This window comes from Coregonus clupeaformis, chromosome 24 (assembly GCF_020615455.1).
Source record: "Coregonus clupeaformis isolate EN_2021a chromosome 24, ASM2061545v1, whole genome shotgun sequence".
Classification (NCBI taxonomy): Eukaryota; Metazoa; Chordata; class Actinopteri; order Salmoniformes; family Salmonidae; genus Coregonus; species Coregonus clupeaformis.
The window spans coordinates 49,074,924-49,096,078 of record NC_059215.1 but is presented as its reverse complement, the minus strand read 5'-3'; the positions used below and the strand labels follow the sequence as shown (position 1 = coordinate 49,096,078).

The following is a 21,155-nucleotide window of genomic DNA, read 5'->3' as shown; positions in this document are numbered from 1 at the left end:
GGTCTTTAATACCTCTGGTCTTCTAGTCTTTAATGCCTCTAGTCTTTAATGCCTCTGGTCTTTAATACCTCTGGTCTTCTAGTCTTTAATGTCTCTAGTCTTTAATGTCTCTAGTCTTTAATGCCTCTAGTCTTTAATACCTCTGGTCTTCTAGTCTTTAATGCCTCTGGTCTTTAATACCTCTGGTCTTTAATGCCTCTGGTCTTTAATACCTCTGGTCTTCTAGTCTTTAATGCCTCTAGTCTTTAATGCCTCTCTGGTCTTTAATGCCTCTGGTCTTTAATACCTCTGGTCTTCTAGTCTTTAATGTCTCTAGTCTTTAATGCCTCTGGTCTTTAATGCCTCTAGTCTTTAATGCCTCTAGTCTTTAATGCCTCTGGTCTTTAATACCTCTGGTCTTCTAGTCTTTAATACCTCTGGTCTTTAATGCCTCTGGTCTTTAATACCTCTGGTCTTCTAGTCTTTAATGCCTCTAGTCTTTAATGCCTCTAGTCTTGCGCATATTGTGTGATTGTAAAGATTATTGTAGGTAATATATCATGGGAAATATTGAACACAACAAACAAGGAGACTAGATGACTGTAAGTTGCTTTGGATAAAAGCGTCCGAGGTGTGTTTGTGTGTGTGCTTCTGTGTGTGTGCATGTGTGTGTGTGCGTTCGTGCGTGTGTGTGTTAACTAACTGGTGTAGTGGGAGGAGGTTAGCTACCTTGAGAACTCACCTCAGGCAGTGGCATGGTCCCTTGTGGCTCAGTTGGTAGAGTGTGGCACTTGCAACGCCAGGGTTGTGGGTTCGATTCCCATGGGGGACTAGTACGAGAATGTATGCACTCACTACTGTAAATCGCTCTGGATAAGAGCGTCTGCTAAATGACTCAAATGTAAATGCATGGACCCACTTTTCTTATCTCTGTAACAGTACACCACATACCAGGGCTCTCCTACCCTGTTCCTGGAGAGCTACCCTGCTGTAGATTTGAATTCCAACCCTGTTCCTGGAGAACTACCCTGCTGTAGGTTTTAACTCCAACCCTGTTCCTGGAGAGTTACCCTGCTGTAGGTTTTAACTCCAACCCTGTTCCTGGAGAGTTACCCTGCTGTAGGTTTTAACTCCAACCCTGTTCCTGGAGAGCTACCCTGCTGTAGGTTTTAACTCCAACCCTGTTCCTGGAGAGTTACCCTGCTGTAGGTTTTTACTCCAACCCCATTTGTAACTAACCTGATTTAGCTTACAGTGTCTTGCAAAGGTATTCATCCCCCTTGGCGTTTTTCCTATTTTGTTGCATTACAACCTGTAATTTTAAATTTATTTTTATTTGGATTTCATGTAATGGAAATACATAAAATAGTCCAAATTGGTGAAGTGAAATTAAAAAAATAACTTGTTTAAAAAAATTCGAAAAAAAATAAATAACGGAAAAGGGGTGCGTGCACATGTATTCACCCCCTTTGCTATGAAGCCCCTAAATAAGATCTGGTGCAACCAATTACCTTCAGAAGTCACATAATTAGTTGACTAAAGTCCACCTGTGTTGCAATCTGTCACATGATCTGTCACAAGATCTCAGTATATATACACCTGTTCAGTATGAAAAATGTATGCACTCACTAACTGTAAGTCGCTCTGGATAAGAGCGTCTGCTAAATGACTAAAATGTAAATGTTCTGAAAGGCCCCAGAGTCTGCAACACCACCAAGCAATCGACACCATGAAGACCAAGGAGCTCTCCAAACAGGTCAGGGTTGGGTTATAAAAAAATATCTGAAACTTTGAACATCCCACGGAGCACCATTAAATCCATTATAAAGAAATGGAAAGAATATGGCACCACAACAAACCTGCCAAGAGAGAGCCGCCCACCAAAACTCACGGACCAGGCAAGGAGGGCATTAATCAGAAAGGCAACAAAGAGACCAAAGATAAACCTGAAGGAGCTACAAAGCTCCACAGCGGAGATTGGAGTATCTGTCCATAGGACCACTTTAAGCCGTACACTCCACAGAGCTGGGCTTTACGGAAGAGTGGCTAGAAAAAAGCCATTGCTTAAAGAAAAATATAAGCAAACACGTTTGATGTTCGCCAAAAGCCATGTGGGAGACTCCCCAAATATATGGAAGAACGTACTCTGGTCAGATGAGACTAAAATGGAGCTTTCTGGCCATCAAGGAAAATGCTATGTCTGGCGCAAACCCAACACCTCTCATCACCCCGAGAACACCACGGTGGTGGCAGCATCATGCTGTGGGGATGTTTTTCATCAGCAGGGACTGGGAAACTGGTCAGAATTGAAGGAATGATGGATGGCGCTAAATACAGGGAAATCCTTGAAGGAAACCTGTTTCAGTCTTCCAGAGATTTGAGACTGTGACCGAGGTTCACCTTCCAGCAAGACAATGGCCCTAAGCATACTGCTAAAGCAACACTTGAGTGGTTTAAGCGGAAACATTTAAATGTCTTGGAATGGCCTAGTCAAAGCCCAGACCTCAATCCAATTGAGAATCTGTGGTATGACTTAAAGATTGCTGTACACCAGCGGAACCCATCCAACTTGAAGGAGTTGGAGCAGTTGTGCCTTGAAGAATGGGCAAAAATCCCAGTGGCTAGATGTGCCAACCTTATAGAGACATACCCCAAGAGACTTGCAGCTGTAATTGCTGCAAAAGGTGGCTCTACAAAGTATTGACTTTGGGGGGTGAATAGTTATGCATGCTCATGTTTTCTGTTTTTTTTGTGTCATTTCTTGTTTGTTTCACAATAAAAAAATATTTTGCATCTTCAAAGTGGTATGCATATTGTGTAAATCAAATGATACAAACCCCCCCAAAAAATCAATTTTAATTCCACGTTGTAAGGCAACAAAATAGGAAAAATGCCAAGTGGGGTGAATACTTTCGCAAGCCACTGTATCAACCAGCAAATTATTTAAATCCGGTGCGGTAGATTGAGGTTAGAGCAAAAACCTACAGGACGGTAGCTCTCCAGGAACAGGATTGGAGAGCCCTGACTTACACACATTACATATGTAGAACATTATTTTTCAGTTATTTTAATACAGTGCTTTCAGAAAGTATTCATACCCCTTGACCTATAGTGTTACTTCATACATTCACAATGGATTAAATAGATGTATTTCTCCCCCATCTACACACAATACCCAATAATGACAAAGTGAAAACATGTATTTAGAAAAAAAAATCACATGTATTGGAAAAGAAAAGTGTTCACACCCCTGAGTCAAGTTTGAATCACATTTTGGCAGTGATTACATCTGAGAGTCTTTCTGGGTAAGTCTCTAAGAGCTTTGCACACCTGGATGGTACAATATTTGCCCATTATTCTTTTCAAAATTCTTCAAGCCCTGTCAAATTGGTTGTTGATCATTGCTAGACAACCATTTTCAAGTCTTGCCATAGCTTTTCAAGCAGATTTAAGTCAAAACTGTAACTCTGCCATTCAGGAACATTTACTGTCTTCTTGATAAGCAACTTCAGTGTAGATTTGGCCTTGTGTTTTAGGTTATTGTCCTGCTGAAAGGTGAATTAATCTCCTAGTGTCTGGTGGAAAGCAGACTGAACCAGGTTTTCCTCTAGGATTTTGCCTGTGCTTAGCTCCAAAAACTCCTCAGTCCTTAACAATTACAAGCATACCCATAACATGATGCAGCCACCACTATGCTTGAAAATATGGAGAGTGGTACTCAGGAATGTGTTGTATTGTATTTTCCCCAAACATAACACTTTGTATTCAGTACAAAAAGTTAATTGCTTTGCACATTTTTCTGCAGTATTACTTTAGTGCCTTGTTGCAAAAAGGATGCATGTTTTGGAATATTTGTATTCTGTACAGGCTTCCTTCTTTTCACTCTGTCAATTAGGTTAGTATTGTGGATTAACTACAATGTTGTTAACTACTATGTTGTTGATCCATCCTCAGTTTTGTCTTATCACAGCCATTAAACTCTGTAACTGTTTTAAAGTCACCATTGGCCTCCTGGTGAAATCCCTGAGCGGTTTCCTTCCTCTCCGGCAACTGAGTTAGGAAGGACGCCTGTATCTTTGTAGTGACTGGGTAAATTGATACACCATCCAAAGTGTAATTCATAACTTCACCATGCTCAAAGGCTATTCAATATCTTTTTTTTATTATTTGTACCCATCTACAAATAGGTACCCTTCTTTTACGAGGCATTGGAAAAACCTCCCTGGTCTTTGTGGTTGAATCTGGGTTTGAAATTCACTGCTCGACTGAGGGACCTTAGAGCTAATTGTATGTGTGAGATGAGGTAGTCATTCAAAAATCATGTTAAACACTGTTATTGCACACAGAGTTAGTCCATGCAACTTATTATGTGACTTGTTAAGTACATTTTTACTCCTGAACGAATTCAGGCTTGCCATAACAAAGGGGTTGAATACTTATTGACTCAAGATATTTCAGCTTTTCATTTTTAATTAATTTGTAAAAATTTGGAAAAACATGATTCCACTTTGACATTTATGGGGTATTGTGTGTAAGCCAGGGACACAAAATCTCAATTTAATCAATTTTAAATGCAGGCTGTAACACAACAAAATGTGGAAAAAGTCAAGGGGTGTGAATACTTTCTGAAGGCGCTGTAGATACAAGTAAAAATAATATATGATCGATCCATAATGCAAATTTGTGTGCCTGTTTTGATGTACATGTTCTGTGTTGTGTTCCTACATAGTTAGTTTAGTAACACAGACTAGTTAGTCAGGACTAATGTTTCTGGGTTCATTCCCTCCTCAGGTGGACCTGGTAGGGCAAGAAAAACTCAACAACTCCATGGGATTCTCTATGTTCTTCGTAGGACTCGGCTGTCTGACAGGACCTCCTCTCGCAGGTGAGGGAGTCTTACACACACACACACACACACACACACACACACACACACACACACACACACACACACACAGACGAGTGAGTTATACAAGACTGTGTGTGTGCGTGTTTGTGTGCTTGTGTGTGCTTGTGTGTGCGTGTTTGTGTGTCTGAGCATGTGCGCGTGCGTGTGTGTGTTCATGTTTCGAAGACAGAAACAGCCAGGTGAAAACAACCTATAGTTAGCTGTTTGGAGGTTCAGTGGCAGAAATGCATGCTCACATTTCATCTGCCCTTCTAGGCGAGCATAGCCTTAGAAAAACAATGTTGTGTTCATTCATAATCTGGTTCCAGTCCAGACTGTTTAAAAAAATAATATATATTTGGGTAGCTAAAGCTAAACTGGTCCTACATCAGCAATCTGAGATGTTGATGAATGGCCCAGGTTGCTGTAGGGGATTATGGGGTTTCTCAATGCCAACACCAGCCAAGGTATACTCAGAGGACTTCCCTCTTTTCGCTCCCCATTGATAAACCGGTATTTCATTGTCTAAACTATATTGAACTAAAATATAAACGCAAAATGTAAAGTGTTGGTCCCATGTTTCATGATATAAAAGATCCCAGAAATGTTCCATACGCACAAGAAGCCTATTTCTCTCAAATGTTGTGCACAAATTTGTTTAGATCCCTGTTAGTGAGCATTCCTCCTTTGTCAAGATAATCCATCCACCTGACAGGTGTGGCATATCAAGAAGCGGATTAAACATGCATGATCATTACACAGGTGCACCTTGTGCTGGGGAAAATAAAAGGCTGCTCTAAAATGTGCAGTTCTGTCACACAACACAATACCACAGATAGCTCAAGGTTTGAGGAAGCGTGCAATTGACATGCTGACTGCAGGAATGTCCACCAAAGTTGTTGCCAGAGAATTGCTCTACCATACGCCGCCTCCAACGTCTTTTTAGAGAATTTGGCAGTGTTTCCAACCGGCCTCACAACCGCAGACCACGTTTAACCACTCCAGCCCAGGACCTCCACATTCGGCTTCTTCACCTGCGGGATCATCTGAGACCAGCCGCTCGGACAGCTGATGAAACTGTGGGTTTGCATAACCGAAGAATTGCTGCACAAACTGTCAGAAACCATCTCAGAGAAGCTCATCTGCGTGCTCGTCGTCCTCACCAGGGTCTTGACCTGACTGCAGTTCGGCGTCGTAACCGACTTCAGTGGGCAAATGCTCACCTTCGATGGCCACTGGCATGCTGGAGAAGTGTGCTCTTCACGGATGAATCCCGGTTTCAACTGTACCGGGCAGATGGCAGACAGCATGTATGGCGTTGTGTGGGCGAGTGGTTTGCTGATGTCAACGTTGTGAACAGAGTGCCCCATGGTGGCAGTGGATTTATGGTATGGGCAGGCATAAGCTACGGACAATGAATACAATTGCATTTTATCGATGGCAATATGAATACACAAAGATACCATGATGAAATCCTGAGGCCCATTGTCCTGCCATTTATCTGCCGCATCACCTCATGTCTCAGCATGATAATACACGGCCCCATGTCGCAAGGAACTGTACACAATTCCTGGAAGCTGAAAATGTCCCAGTTCTTCCATGGCCTGTGTACTCACCAGACATTTCACCCATTGAGCATGTTTGGGATGCTCTGGATCGACGTGTTGGACAACGTGTTCCAGTTCTCGCCAATATCCAGTAACTTTGATCAGCCATTGAAGAGGAGTGGGACAACATTCCACAGGCCACAATCAACAGCCTGATCAACTCTATGCGAAGGAGATGTGTCACGCTGCATGAGGCAAATTGTGGTCACCCCAGATAGACTGGTTTTCTGATCCACACCCCTACCTTTATTTTTAAGGTATCTGTGACCAACATATGCATATCTGTATTCCCAGTCATGTGAAATCCATAGATTAGGGCCTAATTTATTTATTTCAATTGACTGATTTCCTTATATGAACTGTAACTCAGTAAAATCTTTGAAGTTGTTGCATGTTGCGTTTATATTTTTTTTCAGTGTAGCATAAACTAGTATAAACTCATTTAAATTTGATCTAATCTAAATACCTACCTAGCTATATCCAGTTTTATTTTTACAATACCTCTCGTCTACTAGATATACAGTATATGGTAAACACCATCACATCTTGTAAACACCTTCACATCTTGTAAAAACCTTCACATCTTGTAAACACCTTCACATCTTGGAACTGTGGTCTACGAACAGATGTAAGCCTATTTCCAGGAAAAATAACGCTGTGTTCCCCTTACTGGTGACTGTTGACCCCCATCTGTCAAAACTTCAACCCCTTGAACTCAATGACATAGAGAGGGTGGTTAGAGAGCGGTAGGAGAGTCTGGATCTACATTGATAAACTGGTATTTCATCACCTAAACTAGTATAAACCAGTCCTAATTTAACTCTGCAGAGACCTAGCTATATCCAGGTGTCTACTAGATATAAATGGCAAACTAAAACATCTTGTAAACACTTTCCCATCTTGGAAATGTGGTCTACGAACACTGATGTAAGCCTGTTTCCAGGAAAAATAACGCTACATTCCCCTTACTGGTGACTTTTGACTTCAATCCGTAGAAGAGGTACCCTTGAACTTATTGACACAGAGAGGGGGTTGGTTTTTGGGAGGGGTTGGGAGGGTCTCCCAATTGGTCAGGCCGTCCTGAGAGCTGAGAGGGGATCTACATTCCAGGGTCAAAACGTGACTATTGGTGACCCCTTACACAGTTTGGGGTCAGGAAATAGCGTGCTGCTATGTTTACCGTCCATGCTGCTAGTCCTGCAGGATGAACTTAACTCACCGCAGTCCACCATGACCCCGACACACACATACACACATACACACACACACAATCCCACCTCCCCCACAACCAGCTAGCTATATACAGGCTGTGTGTTAGCTTTCCACCCCCAATGTTATGATGATTGACGTTATGAGTACAGTTAACTATGACATCGTGAGTGAGAAGTCCGTTGATGTTACTACCGGTCTCCCTTTGCTGTGGTGTCTTTTGTCATTATATAACGTGTGGTGTCCGGGGGGGGGGGATGTCCGTTTCTCTCCGTGGTGTGTCGTTATTAACGGTTTCTGTCTGTTCACAAAAATGGATTCTAAAATGTCAAGTAATTCTATATCTACAGTATGTATCCCATTGCTTCTCTCATTGAGGCAACAAGTGACGTTATTAGCCTGAATGGCGTTACTAACGGTCTCCTCACCTTTGCAGTGGTGTCTCCTGTCATTATAATGTGTGGTGTCGGGGATGTCCGTTTCTTTCAGTTTGAATGACGTTATTAATGGTCTCCTCCCTTTGTGGTGGTGTCTTCTGTCATTTGTGGTGTCAGGGGGGATGTCCGTTTCTCTCTTTTTAGCATTGAATGACGTCTTCCCTTTGCGGTTCCTTTGTCTTCCATCGTCCAGGTTTCCTGTATGACTACACCCAGACCTACGACTGCTCCTTCTACCTGGCGGGAGGGTGTTACCTGCTCTCCTCTGTCTCTCTCTTCCTGGAGCCCGTGGCAAGGAGGTGGCAGAGCAGGAAGAAGAGACGTGAGGCCCGGAATGCAGACACCAGCTGGAAAACCAACGGCTGCTTCTGCCCCGAACCACAGCTTCCTGTCCTGAAGAACAACGGCATTGTTTAGATGGTGGTTTCACCCCAGCTTTCACATTTGGTTCCTTGGAAGTTCTGAGAATATTGTATGCAAAATAACCATAGGGCAATCACCATGCCCTAACAATCACTACGGGCCTTAGAACGTTTTGATCTAGCTGGGACATTATCATACTCCCCAAGTCTACTTCATCAAGCCTGGAATCAAGGCTATCTTGACGGAGGTAGGGCAGGGTTGGCTTCCTGTTCTCAATATATGCTAGACGCTTGACAATTATCCAAAGTGACTTACAGTACAGTGAGTACAGACATTTTTAGTATTTGGGATCCCAGCGGGAATCGAACCCGCGACCTTGCTAGAGCCATTGCTCTTAATGAGCCACACAGAACCGTGTAGAGGGAAGGAGGGCAGAGTTGGCTGCCCCCCCTCTCTCTCTCTCTCTCTCGCTCTCCTTAAAACAAGCATGGACCTACATGTGCCGACTGTGCCAGTTGGACCTAAGTTACCCAGCTTTTGGGTGGACTGAAATGACCGTGCTGCTTTGGAGAAAGCCAAGGAATACCCAACTGACTGACTAACTGACTGGATGACTGGCTGGCTGGCTGGCTGGCTGACTGGCTGGCTGGATGGCTGGCTGTCTGACTGGCTGACAGACTGGCTGGCTGGCTGGCTGGCTGGCTGACTGGCTGGATGGCTGATTGACAGACTGGCTGACTGACTGACAGACTGGCTGGCTGGATGGCTGGCTGACAGACAGACTGACTGACTGAGGAGATGATGACCACAGCTATATGAATAGCCTAATAATGGTTGTGGATATAATGAAGACTTTTCATTCAGTCCATAAAGAGAAGCAGCAAACAGATACTCCTGTTTTGTAACTTTGAATATAAACCAAATTTACACGTATTCTGCTAGGCCGTATATGTTATCCTTCATGGTCTCATGGCATCGCCGGACGCCTGCTACACAAATCTCATTGTAGTGTCGACTAATGTGGCAGGAACACTTTTCTTTCGGTGTCAGGAGGAATTGAACAATGCAACAACCTGACACAACACAACCACCATAGTCTCTACAATCACATCCATATTCATCAGAAACACGACACCCCTGTGTTACAAACAGTACACCATGAATATGAAGTACACCCATGAATGAGTCTCGGTTTGCGTCCCAAATGGCACCCTTAACCCTATATAGTGCACTACTTTTGACCAGAGCCCATAGGGCTCCCATAGGGCTCTGGTTAAAAGTAGTGCACTATATAGGGAATATAGAGTGTCAATTGGCACGCAGTCCTGTTCAACAGATGTCTTGGTATATCTCTACATTTATACCTGTACACAGAAACATGCATTTTGTGGCATTTTGAGATTGTTGTTTGTTTTTTGGTATAGGTTATATACCATACAGATTATAGACCATATACTGTAGATTACACTGAGTGTACAGAACATTAGGAACACCTGCTCTTTCCATGACATAGACTGACCAGGTGAATCCAGGTGAAAGCTATGATCCCTTATTGATGTCAATTGTTAAATCCACTTCAATCAGTGTAGATGAAGGGGAGGAGACAGGTTAATGAAGGTTTTTTAAGCCTTGAGACAATTGAGATATGGATTGTGTATGTGTGCCATTCAGAGGGTGAATGGGCAAGACAAAAGATTGAAGTGGCTTTGAACGGGGTATGGTAGTAGGTGCCAGGCGCACCGGTTTGTGTCAAGAACTACAACGCTGCTGGGTTTTTCACGCTCAACAGTTTCCCCTGTGTATCAAGCACAGGAGGTTGGTATGCACCTTAATTGGGGAGGACGGGCTCGTGGTAATGGGGAGGACGGGCTCGTGGTAATGGGGAGGACGGGCTCGTGGTAATGGGGAGGACGGGCTCGTGGTAATGGGGAGGACGGGCTCGTGGTAATGGGGAGGACGGGCTCGCGGTAATGGGGAGGACGGGCTCGCGGTAATGGGGAGAACGGGCTCGCGGTAATGGGGAGGACGGGCTCGCGGTAATGGGGAGGACGGGCTCGCGGTAATGGGGAGGACGGGCTCGCGGTAATGGGGAGGACGGGCTCGCGGTAATGGGGAGGACGGGCTCGCGGTAATGGGGAGGACGGGCTCGCGTGTAATGGGGAGGACGGGCTCGCGGGTAATGGGGAGGACGGGCTCGCGGTAATGGGGAGGACGGGCTCGCGGTAATGGGGAGGACGGGCTCGCGGTAATGGGGAGGACGGGCTCGCGGTAATGGGGAGGACGGGCTCGCGGTAATGGGGAGGACGGGCTCGCGGTAATGGGGAGGACGGGCTCGCGGTAATGGGGGAGGACGGGCTCGCGGTAATGGGGAGGACGGGCTCGCGGTAATGGGGAGGACGGGCTCGCGGTAATGGGGAGGACGGGCTCGCGGTAATGGGGGAGGACGGGCTCGCGGTAATGGGGAGGACGGGCTCGCGGTAATGGGGAGGACGGGCTCGCGGTAATGGGGAGGACGGGCTCGCGGTAATGGGGAGGACGGGCTCGCGGTAATGGGGAGGACGGGCTCGCGGTAATGGGGGAGGACGGGCTCGCGGTAATGGGGAGGACGGGCTCGCGGTAATGGGGAGGACGGGCTCGCGGTAATGGGGAGGACGGGCTCGCGGTAATGGGGAGGACGGGCTCGCGGTAATGGGGGAGGACGGGCTCGCGGTAATGGGGAGGACGGGCTCGCGGTAATGGGGGAGGACGGGCTCGCGGTAATGGGGGGAGGACGGGCTCGCGTGTAATGGGGAGGACGGGCTCGCTGGTAATGGGGAGGACGGGCTCGCGGTAATGGGGAGGACGGGCTCGCGGTAATGGGGAGGACGGGCTCGCGGTAATGGGGGAGGACGGGCTCGCGGTAATGGGGAGGACGGGCTCGCGGTAATGGGGAGGACGGGCTCGCGGTAATGGGGGAGGACGGGCTCGCGGTAATGGGGGAGGACGGGCTCGCGGTAATGGGGAGGACGGGCTCGCGGTAATGGGGAGGACGGGCTCGCGGTAATGGGGAGGACGGGCTCGCGGTAATGGGGAGGACGGGCTCGCGGTAATGGGGAGGACGGGCTCGCGGTAATGGGGAGGACGGGCTCAGCGGTAATGGGGAGGACGGGCTCGCGGTAATGGGGAGGACGGGCTCGCGGTAATGGGGAGGACGGGCTCGCGGTAATGGGGAGGACGGGCTCGTGGTAATGGGGAGGACGGGCTCGTGGTAATGGCTGGAGGACGGGCTCGTGGTAATGGGGAGGACGGGCTCGTGGTAATGGGGAGGACGGGCTCGTGGTAATGGGGAGGACGGGCTCGTGGTAATGGCTGGAGTGAAATCAGTGTAATGGTATCAAACACATGGTTTGATGCCATTCCATTTGCTCCGTTCCAGCCATTATTATGAGCTGTCCTCCCCTCAGCAGCCTCTACTGGTATTAAGAATGGTCCACCACCCAAAGGACATCCAGTCAACTTGACACAACTGTGGGAATCATTGGAGTCAACATGGGCCAGCATCCCTGTTGAACGCTTTTGACACCTTGTAGAGTCCATGCCCCGACGAATTGAGGCTGTTCTGAGGGCAAAAGGGGGTGCAACTCAGTATTAGGAAGGTGTTCCTAATGTTTTGTCCACTCAGTGTATATACCATATGTGTGGTATATATGTGATCCCACCCAGAACTTCTTCAGTTCCAAACCTCTGAACCAATCCCACTAATGAAAGTCATATTTCTATTGTACCATGCTGTGAGTCCGTGAACGACATGTCTTAATGAACGACACGTAACTGCCAAAATAAAGGAAACACTTGAGTAAATGAGGGATACAAAGTATATTGAAAGCAGGTGCTTCCGCACAGGTGTGGTTCCTGAGTTAAATAAGCAGTTAACATCCCATCATGCTTAGGGTCATGTATAAAAATGTTGGGCAGGCCATTATTTTGCATACCATGGCTATGCCCCCATAGGATGACAAGGCCCCCATCCACAGGGCACGAGTGGTCACTGAATGGTTTGATGAGCATGAAAACGATGTAAACCATATGCCATGGCCATCTCAGTCACCAGACCTCAACCCAATTGAACACTTATGGGAGATTCTGGAGCGGCCATCAACAAAACACAAAATAATAGAATTTCTCGTGGAAGAATGGTGTCGTATCCCTCCAATAGAGTTCCAGACACTTGTAGAATCTATGCCAAGGTGCATTGAAGCTGTTCCGGCTCGTGGTGGCCCAACGCCCTACTAAGACACTTTATGTTGGGGTTTCCTTTATTTTGTCAGTTACCTGTATGTTCACGTAATATTACCAGTGGTTGCAGTCAATCAATTAGACCCATATACAGTGGGGGGAAAAAGTATTTAGTCAGCCACCAATTGTGCATGTTCTCCCACTCAAAAAGATGAGAGAGGCCTGTAATTTTCATCATAGGTACACGTCAACTATGACAGACAAAATGAGAAAAGAAAATCCAGAAAATCACATTGTAGGATTTTTAATGAATTTTTTTGCAAATTATGGTGGAAAATAAGTATTTGGTCAATAACAAAAGTTTCTCAATACTTTGTTATATACCCTTTGTTGGCAATGACACAGGTCAAACGTTTTCTGTAAGTCTTCACAAGGTTTTCACACACTGTTGTTGGTATTTTGGCCCATTCCACCATGCAGATCTCCTCTAGAGCAGTGATGTTTTGGGGCTGTCGCTGGGCAACACGGACTTTCAACTCCCTCGAAATATTTTCTATGGGGTTGAGATCTGGAGACTGGCTAGGCCACTCCAGGACCTTGAAATGCTTCTTACGAAGCCACTCCTTCGTTGCCCGGGCGGTGTGTTTGGGATCATTGTCATGCTGAAAGACCCAGCCACGTTTCATCTTCAATGCCCTTGCTGATGGAAGGAGGTTTTCACTCAAAATCTCACGATACATGGCCCCATTCATTCTTTCCTTTACACGGATCAGTCGTCCTGGTCCCTTTGCAGAAAAACAGCCCCAAAGCTTGATATTTCCACCCCCATGCTTCACAGTAGGTATGGTGTTCTTTGGATGCAACTCAGCATTCTTTGTCCTCCAAACACGACGAGTTGAGTTTTTACCAAAAAGTTCTATTTTGTTTTCATCTGACCATATGACATTCTCCCAATCCTCTTCTGGATCATCCAAATGCACTCTAGCAAACTTCAGACGGGTCTGGACATGTACTGGCTTAAGCAGGGGGACATGTCTTGCACTGCAGGATTTGAGTCCCTGGTGGCGTAGTGTGTTACTGATGGTAGGCTTTGTTACTTTGGTCCCAGCTCTCTGCAGGTCATTCACTAGTCCCCCGTGTGGTTCTGGGATTTTTGCTCACCATTCTTGTGATCATTTTGACCCCACGGGGTGAGATCTTGCGTGGAGCCCCAGATCGAGGGAGATTATCAGTGGTCTTGTATGTCTTCCATTTCCTAATAATTGCTCCCACAGTTGATTTCTTCAAACCAAGCTGCTTACCTATTGCAGATTCAGTCTTCCCAGCCTGGTGCAGGTCTACAATTTTGTTTCTGGTGTCCTTTGACAGCTCTTTGGTCTTGGCCATAGTGGAGTTTGGCGTGTGACTGTTTGAGGTTGTGGACAGGTGTCTTTTATACTGATAACAAGTTCAAACAGGTGCCATTAATACAGGTAACGAGTGGAGGACAGAGGAGCCTCTTAAAGAAGAAGTTACAGGTCTGTGAGAGCCAGAAATCTTGCTTGTTTGTAGGTGACCAAATACTTATTTTCCACCATAATTTGCAAATAAATTCATTAAAAATCCTACAATGTGATTTTCTGGAATTTTTTTTCTCAATTTGTCTGTCATAGTTGATGTGTACCTATGATGAAAATTACAGGCCTCTCTCATCTTTTTAAGTGGGAGAACTTGCACAATTGGTGGCTGACTAAATACTTTTTTTCCCCACTGTATTGTATAATAGCACCGAACTGCTGCAACATGCAATATACTGCTTTAATGGACTGGTAGAAAAATCCACTCATAGGTACTGTGAAGCTGTTTTCGAGTCAGCAACCCAAGATTTGGGTTAGCAATAGCATCTCTGATTCACAGGTGCTCAAACAACAGTATTGTGGTACAGTAGTGTTTTTCCAATAGGCCTACCACACATATTCAACATCTTAAGGTATCGTATTGCCATTCAACTGGATTGGAGTTAGTTAAAATAGTTCACGGTTAGTGTAATCATGAGAGGCCTATCCCACTGGGCACAGACGTCAGTTCAACGTCTAGTTTTGATTTACATTTGGTTGAGTTGTCAACTAACGTGAATTCAACGTGAAATCAACAAAACATTTCACCATGTAATTGGATTTAGGTTAAAAGATAAGAAATGCCCTTACATTGATGACTTTTTGCAAATCCAATCAGTTTTCCACGTTGATCACCTATATTTTTTGGGTTGAAATGATGTGGAAACAACGTTGATTCAACCAGTTTTTGTTCAGTGGGATTTCAGTATGTACGGTATACAACTGAGGGGAGATGACTTTGTACACAGACCCTAATTTAGGTTAGCCTGGTCCCAGATTGGTTTGTGCTGTTTTGCCTGTTTGGCGTGCCGCGTGAAAACCACACCGTAGAAGTTGGCAAGGACCAAGCTACATAATATGAACGGTATCAGTCAAAAGTTTGGACACACCTACTCATTGCAGGGTTTTTCTTTATTTTTACAATTTTCACAAAGATGTGTCGTTCAATAGCGTGCAAAGCTGTCAAGGCAAAAGGGTGGCTATTTGAAGAATCTCAAATGTTTAAAATATATTTTGATTTGTTTAACACTTTTTTTGGTTTACTACATGATTCCATATGTGTTATTTCATAGTTTTGATGTCTTCACTATTATTCTACGTTGTAGAAAATAGTAAAAAAAATAAAGAAAAACCCTTGAATGAGTAGGTAGTGTCCAAACTTTTGACTGGTGCTGTAGCTAGAAAAGTAGATGAAATTGGATGAAATACCTGGCTTTACTTTGTGTGTGTACACGGTGGACAGCAGGGTACATTGGGTTGGTGCTGTTTTACTGTGTAAACTACTGACCAAGTGCCTTCACAGATAATATATTTTGCTTAGCCTGAGTGCCGGTCTGTTTGTGCTGTATTGCCAACGATCGAGCGACAAGGAGTTGGCAATAGAGAACAAAAAACAGATTTGCACTCAGGCTGTTATTGACTTATTATAGCCCAGATAATATATCTTCTTTTAGATGTTACTACCCCATATATTTAGTGGAACTGGCAGAATGAGGAAATGAAATGCTGTTGTAGAGCTACGTCAGTGGCACAACTCTAGGCAGACAGAATGACAATGCAATGTATAACGCTATTATATATGGGAGTCTAGTCTATCAGTCGTTTAAATCTTAATTTTTTTTCAATGTTTTGTCAGTCTATTGGTACATTGTTTATCACCGCTATTTGTCTTTATTATCAATAACGGTATCTTTACTAACCCTCCTGGATACTGTGAGCCAAAGACACATCCATAATCTACACCTCAAACTCTCTCAGAAACACTAGGTTCAAACGTAGTAATGCAGTACTAGCTAGCTCAATACTAGCTCAACATGTTTAGTACTAGTAATACTAGCTCAACATGTTTAATACTAGTAATACTAGCTCAACATGTTTAGTACTAGTAATACTAGCTCAACATGTTTAGTACTAGTAATACTAGCTCAACATGTTTAGTACTAGTAATACTAGCTCAACATGTTTAGTACTAGTAATACTAGCTCAACATGTTTAATACTAGTAATACTAGCTCAACATGTTTACTACTAGTAATACTAGCTCAACATGTTTAATACTAGTAATACTAGCTCAACATGTTTAGTACTAGTAATACTAGCCCACCAACATGTTTAATACTAGCTCAACATGTTTAGTACTAGTAATACTAGCTCAACATGTTTAATACTAGTAATACTAGCTCAACATGTTTAGTACTAGTAATACTAGCTCAACATGTTTAATACTAGTAATACTAGCTCAACATGTTTAGTACTAGTAATACTAGCCCACCAACATGTTTAATACTAGCTCAACATGTTTAGTACTAGTAATACTAGCTCAACATGTTTAGTACTAGTAATACTAGCTCAACATGTTTAATACTAGTAATACTAGCTCAACATGTTTAGTACTAGTAATACTAGCCCACCAACATGTTTAATACTAACTCAACATGTTTAGTACTAGTAATACTAGCTCAACATGTTTAGTACTAGTAATACTAGCTCAACATGTTTAATACTAGTAATACTAGCTCAACATGTTTAGTACTAGTAATACTAGCCCACCAACATGTTTAATACTAGCTCAACATGTTTAGTACTAGTAATACTAGCTCAACATGTTTAATACTAGTAATACTAGCTCAACATGTTTAGTACTAGTAATACTAGCTCAACATGTGTAATACTAGCTCAACATGTTTAGTACTAGTAATACTAGCTCAACATGTTTAATACTAGTAATACTAGCTCAACATGTTTAGTACTAGTAATACTAGCCCACCAACATGTTTAATACTAGCTCAACATGTTTAGTACTAGTAATACTAGCTCAACATGTTTAGTACTAGTAATACTAGCTCAACATGTTTAATACTAGTAATACTAGCTCAACATGTTTAGTACTAGTAATACTAGCCCACCAACATGTTTAATACTAACTCAACATGTTTAGTACTAGTAATACTAGCTCAACATGTTTAGTACTAGTAATACTAGCTCAACATGTTTAATACTAGTAATACTAGCTCAACATGTTTAGTACTAGTAATACTAGCCCACCAACATGTTTAATACTAGCTCAACATGTTTAGTACTAGTAATACTAGCTCAACATGTTTAATACTAGTAATACTAGCTCAACATGTTTAGTACTAGTAATACTAGCTCAACATGTTTAATACTAGTAATACTAGCTCAACATGTTTAGTACTAGTAATACTAGCCCACCAACATGTTTAATACTAGCTCAACATGTTTAGTACTAGTAATACTAGCTCAACATGTTTAATACTAGTAATACTAGCTCAACATGTTTAGTACTAGTAATACTAGCTCAACATGTTTAGTACTAGTAATACTAGCCCACCAACATGTTTAATACTAGCTCAACATGTTTAATACTAGTAATACTAGGTCAACATGTTTAGTACTAGTAATACTAGCTCAACATGTTTAATACTAGCTCAACGTGTTTAATACTAGTAATACTAGCTCAACATGTTTAGTACTAGTAATACTAGCTCAACATGTTTAGTACTAGTAATACTAGCTCAACATGTTTAATACTAGCTCAACATGTTTAATACTACTAATACTAGCTCAACATGTTTAATACTAGCTCAACATGTTTAATACTAGTAATACTAGCTCAACATGTTTAGTACTAATAATACTAGCTCAACATGTTTAGTACTAGTAATACTAGCTCAACATGTTTAGTACTAGTAATACTAGCTCAACATGTTTAGTACTAGTAATACTAGCTCAACATGTTTAATACTAGCTCAACATGTTTAATACTAGTAATACTAGCTCAACATGTTTAATACTAGCTCAACATGTTTAATACTAGTAATACTAGCTCAACGTGTTTAGTACTAGTAATACTAGCTCAACATGTTTAGTACTAGTAATACTAGCTCAACATGTTTAGTACTAGTAATACTAGCCCACCAACATGTTTAATACTAGCTCAACATGTTTAATACTAGTAATACTAGGTCAACATGTTTAGTACTAGTAATACTAGCTCAACATGTTTAATACTAGCTCAACGTGTTTAATACTAGTAATACTAGCTCAACATGTTTAGTACTAGTAATACTAGCTCAACATGTTTAGTACTAGTAATACTAGCTCAACATGTTTAATACTAGCTCAACATGTTTAATACTAGTAATACTAGCTCAACATGTTTAATACTAGCTCAACATGTTTAATACTAGTAATACTAGCTCAACATGTTTAGTACTAATAATACTAGCTCAACATGTTTAGTACTAGTAATACTAGCTCAACATGTTTAGTACTAGTAATACTAGCTCAACATGTTTAATACTAGTAATACTAGCTCAACATGTTTAGTACTAGTAATACTAGCTCAACATGTTTAGTACTAGTAATACTAGCCCACCAACATGTTTAATACTAGCTCAACATGTTTAATACTAGTAATACTAGCTCAACATGTTTAGTACTAGTAATACTAGCTCAACATGTTTAATACTAGTAATACTAGCTCAACATGTTTAGTACTAGTAATACTAGCCCACCAACATGTTTAATACTAGCTCAACATGTTTAGTACTAGTAATACTAGCTCAACATGTTTAATACTAGTAATACTAGCTCAACATGTTTAGTACTAGTAATACTAGCTCAACATGTTTAGTACTAGTAATACTAGCCCACCAACATGTTTAATACTAGCTCAACATGTTTAATACTAGTAATACTAGGTCAACATGTTTAGTACTAGTAATACTAGCTCAACATGTTTAATACTAGCTCAACGTGTTTAATACTTAGTAATACTAGCTCAACATGTTTAGTACTAGTAATACTAGCTCAACATGTTTAGTACTAGTAATACTAGCTCAACATGTTTAATACTAGCTCAACATGTTTAATACTAGTAATACTAGCTCAACATGTTTAATACTAGCTCAACATGTCTAATACTAGTAATACTAGCTCAACATGTTTAGTACTAATAATACTAGCTCAACATGTTTAGTACTAGTAATACTAGCTCAACATGTTTAGTACTAGTAATACTAGCTCAACATGTTTAGTACTAGTAATACTAGCTCAACATGTTTAATACTAGCTCAACATGTTTAATACTAGTAATACTAGCTCAACATGTTTAATACTAGCTCAACATGTTTAATACTAGTAATACTAGCTCAACGTGTTTAGTACTAGTAATACTAGCTCAACATGTTTAGTACTAGTAATACTAGCTCAACATGTTTAATACTAGCTCAACATGTTTAATACTAGCTCAACATGTTTAATACTAGTAATACTAGCTCAACATGTTTAATACTAGTAATGCTAGCTCAATATTAGATCAAAATGTTTGACAGTTACCACAATGATTTCCCATTCTTCACTAAATGTTCCTAAGTACTGTATACTGTATTTACATCGTTCGGTATTTTTCAACCCCCCGGTCCCTGGACTTGTGCCGGTCCGTGAGATACTGCTGACCAGTTCCCGGTCCTTGGTACCAAAAAAGGTTGAGAAACACTGACCAGGTTGGTTCAAAATTAAGTGATGTACATTTATCTTTTGTTTTCTATCGCCCTCTAGTGGTGCTGAAAAGCTTCAACTCAAAGAACGCTGCATCATTAACTAGTACCAAATCTCTCTTCCCCCTCAGCTCACTCTCACAAAGCTCATCAGCGTCCTGCCTGCACAGCTCTTTGTATTGTTTTAACAGATTCTCCCATTAACCGTTATGCACAACGCAGCAGCTCTGCTCGCTCCTAAAATGGATGCCAAGAGAGCTCAGCCGCATCCCAAACGGCACCCTATTCCCTATATAGTGCACTACTTTTGATATAAGTTCTGGTCAAAAGTAGTGCACTATATAGGGAATAGGGTGCCATTTGGGACACAGTTGTGTGTTCACTTCCAGTGTGATTTCCAATAAGTGATTTTGGGCCACTGAATGTTAATGTTAAATCATGTGTAAAAATGATATTTTGACGCTTTAAAAGTAGATGTCTTTATTTTGTTATTATATTATTTACTGTCTGAACCCAGTGTTGTGTATTATAAAGGAACAGTGGTTTAAGCAATATCCTGAAAAATACATTTTGTCCAACAATTGTTTTGAAGAAAACAAGAACAAATGCAACCCTTAAAAAGTCAACAAGTGCTTAAATGTATATTGGTAACACCTAGAAATGTATTTGATGTTGATATTGTATTCAGATTGCAATATTTTCTTGTCGGACAAGATGACGAGTTGACATTTTACATACTAGAAAACATGCTTAACCAATCGTATTCATAATAGTTACTATGGTTATCGTCTAAACATGTAGTTATTTTTGTAAGCCTTTTAACTGACTTTACAATCAGCTGCAATAAAGTGACACGTGACATGGATGGTGAGGTTTGTTCTGGGTTCTTTCTGCTTCTACACCTGGAGAAAATCATTCTCACGTGCAAAGAAATAGCACCAAAATCTCACTTTTATTAAGGGTCAACGAACAATTCAAAACAATGTATATCAGACCAATATGATAAGTAACATTGACACAATCATCTTATAAGATATCAAATTAAATCTCTTCAAATGTTACGAAAGGTAAAGAGATTAACAGAATGTGGATTGTTAATTTCAACAGCACTGAGTTTGTAATAGTATAGATGCCATTATAGAGAGAGTAACACCTTGTATGAATGGTATTACTTACAGTCTGAGGTGTCTGACAGTGTCTTGGATGGTCCAGAGTCCAGTATGTCCACTAGAAGAGATAATCTACAGGGAACAAACAGAGAATCGACTAGAACAGAATAGATACTTTGTTATTAATTTTGTGAGAAACATAAATTAATATTCTGCCATTCAGATCCCTCCC

The 21,155-nt window shown here is 42.1% G+C and overlaps 1 protein-coding gene and 1 long non-coding RNA gene across 2 annotated transcripts in view; both read left to right on the top strand.

Moving 5' to 3' along the window:
• The window catches only part of slc16a4 (solute carrier family 16 member 4), a 91,561-nt gene extending 82,463 nt beyond the window's left edge, over window positions 1-9,098 (top strand). The window contains exons 9-10 of the mRNA XM_045206899.1: window positions 4,771-4,864; window positions 8,314-9,098. Coding sequence (XP_045062834.1) covers window positions 4,771-4,864; window positions 8,314-8,537 — 318 coding nt within the window. The 3' untranslated portion in view covers window positions 8,538-9,098. The remainder of the gene's footprint in view (window positions 1-4,770; window positions 4,865-8,313) is intronic.
• A 6,317-nt stretch (window positions 9,099-15,415) lies between these two features.
• LOC121537710 lies at window positions 15,416-20,679 on the top strand. The gene is made up of 2 exons (XR_006657397.1): window positions 15,416-19,016; window positions 19,544-20,679. It is a non-coding gene; the product is annotated as an uncharacterized LOC121537710 (long non-coding RNA).
• Window positions 20,680-21,155: the final 476 nt, after the last annotated feature.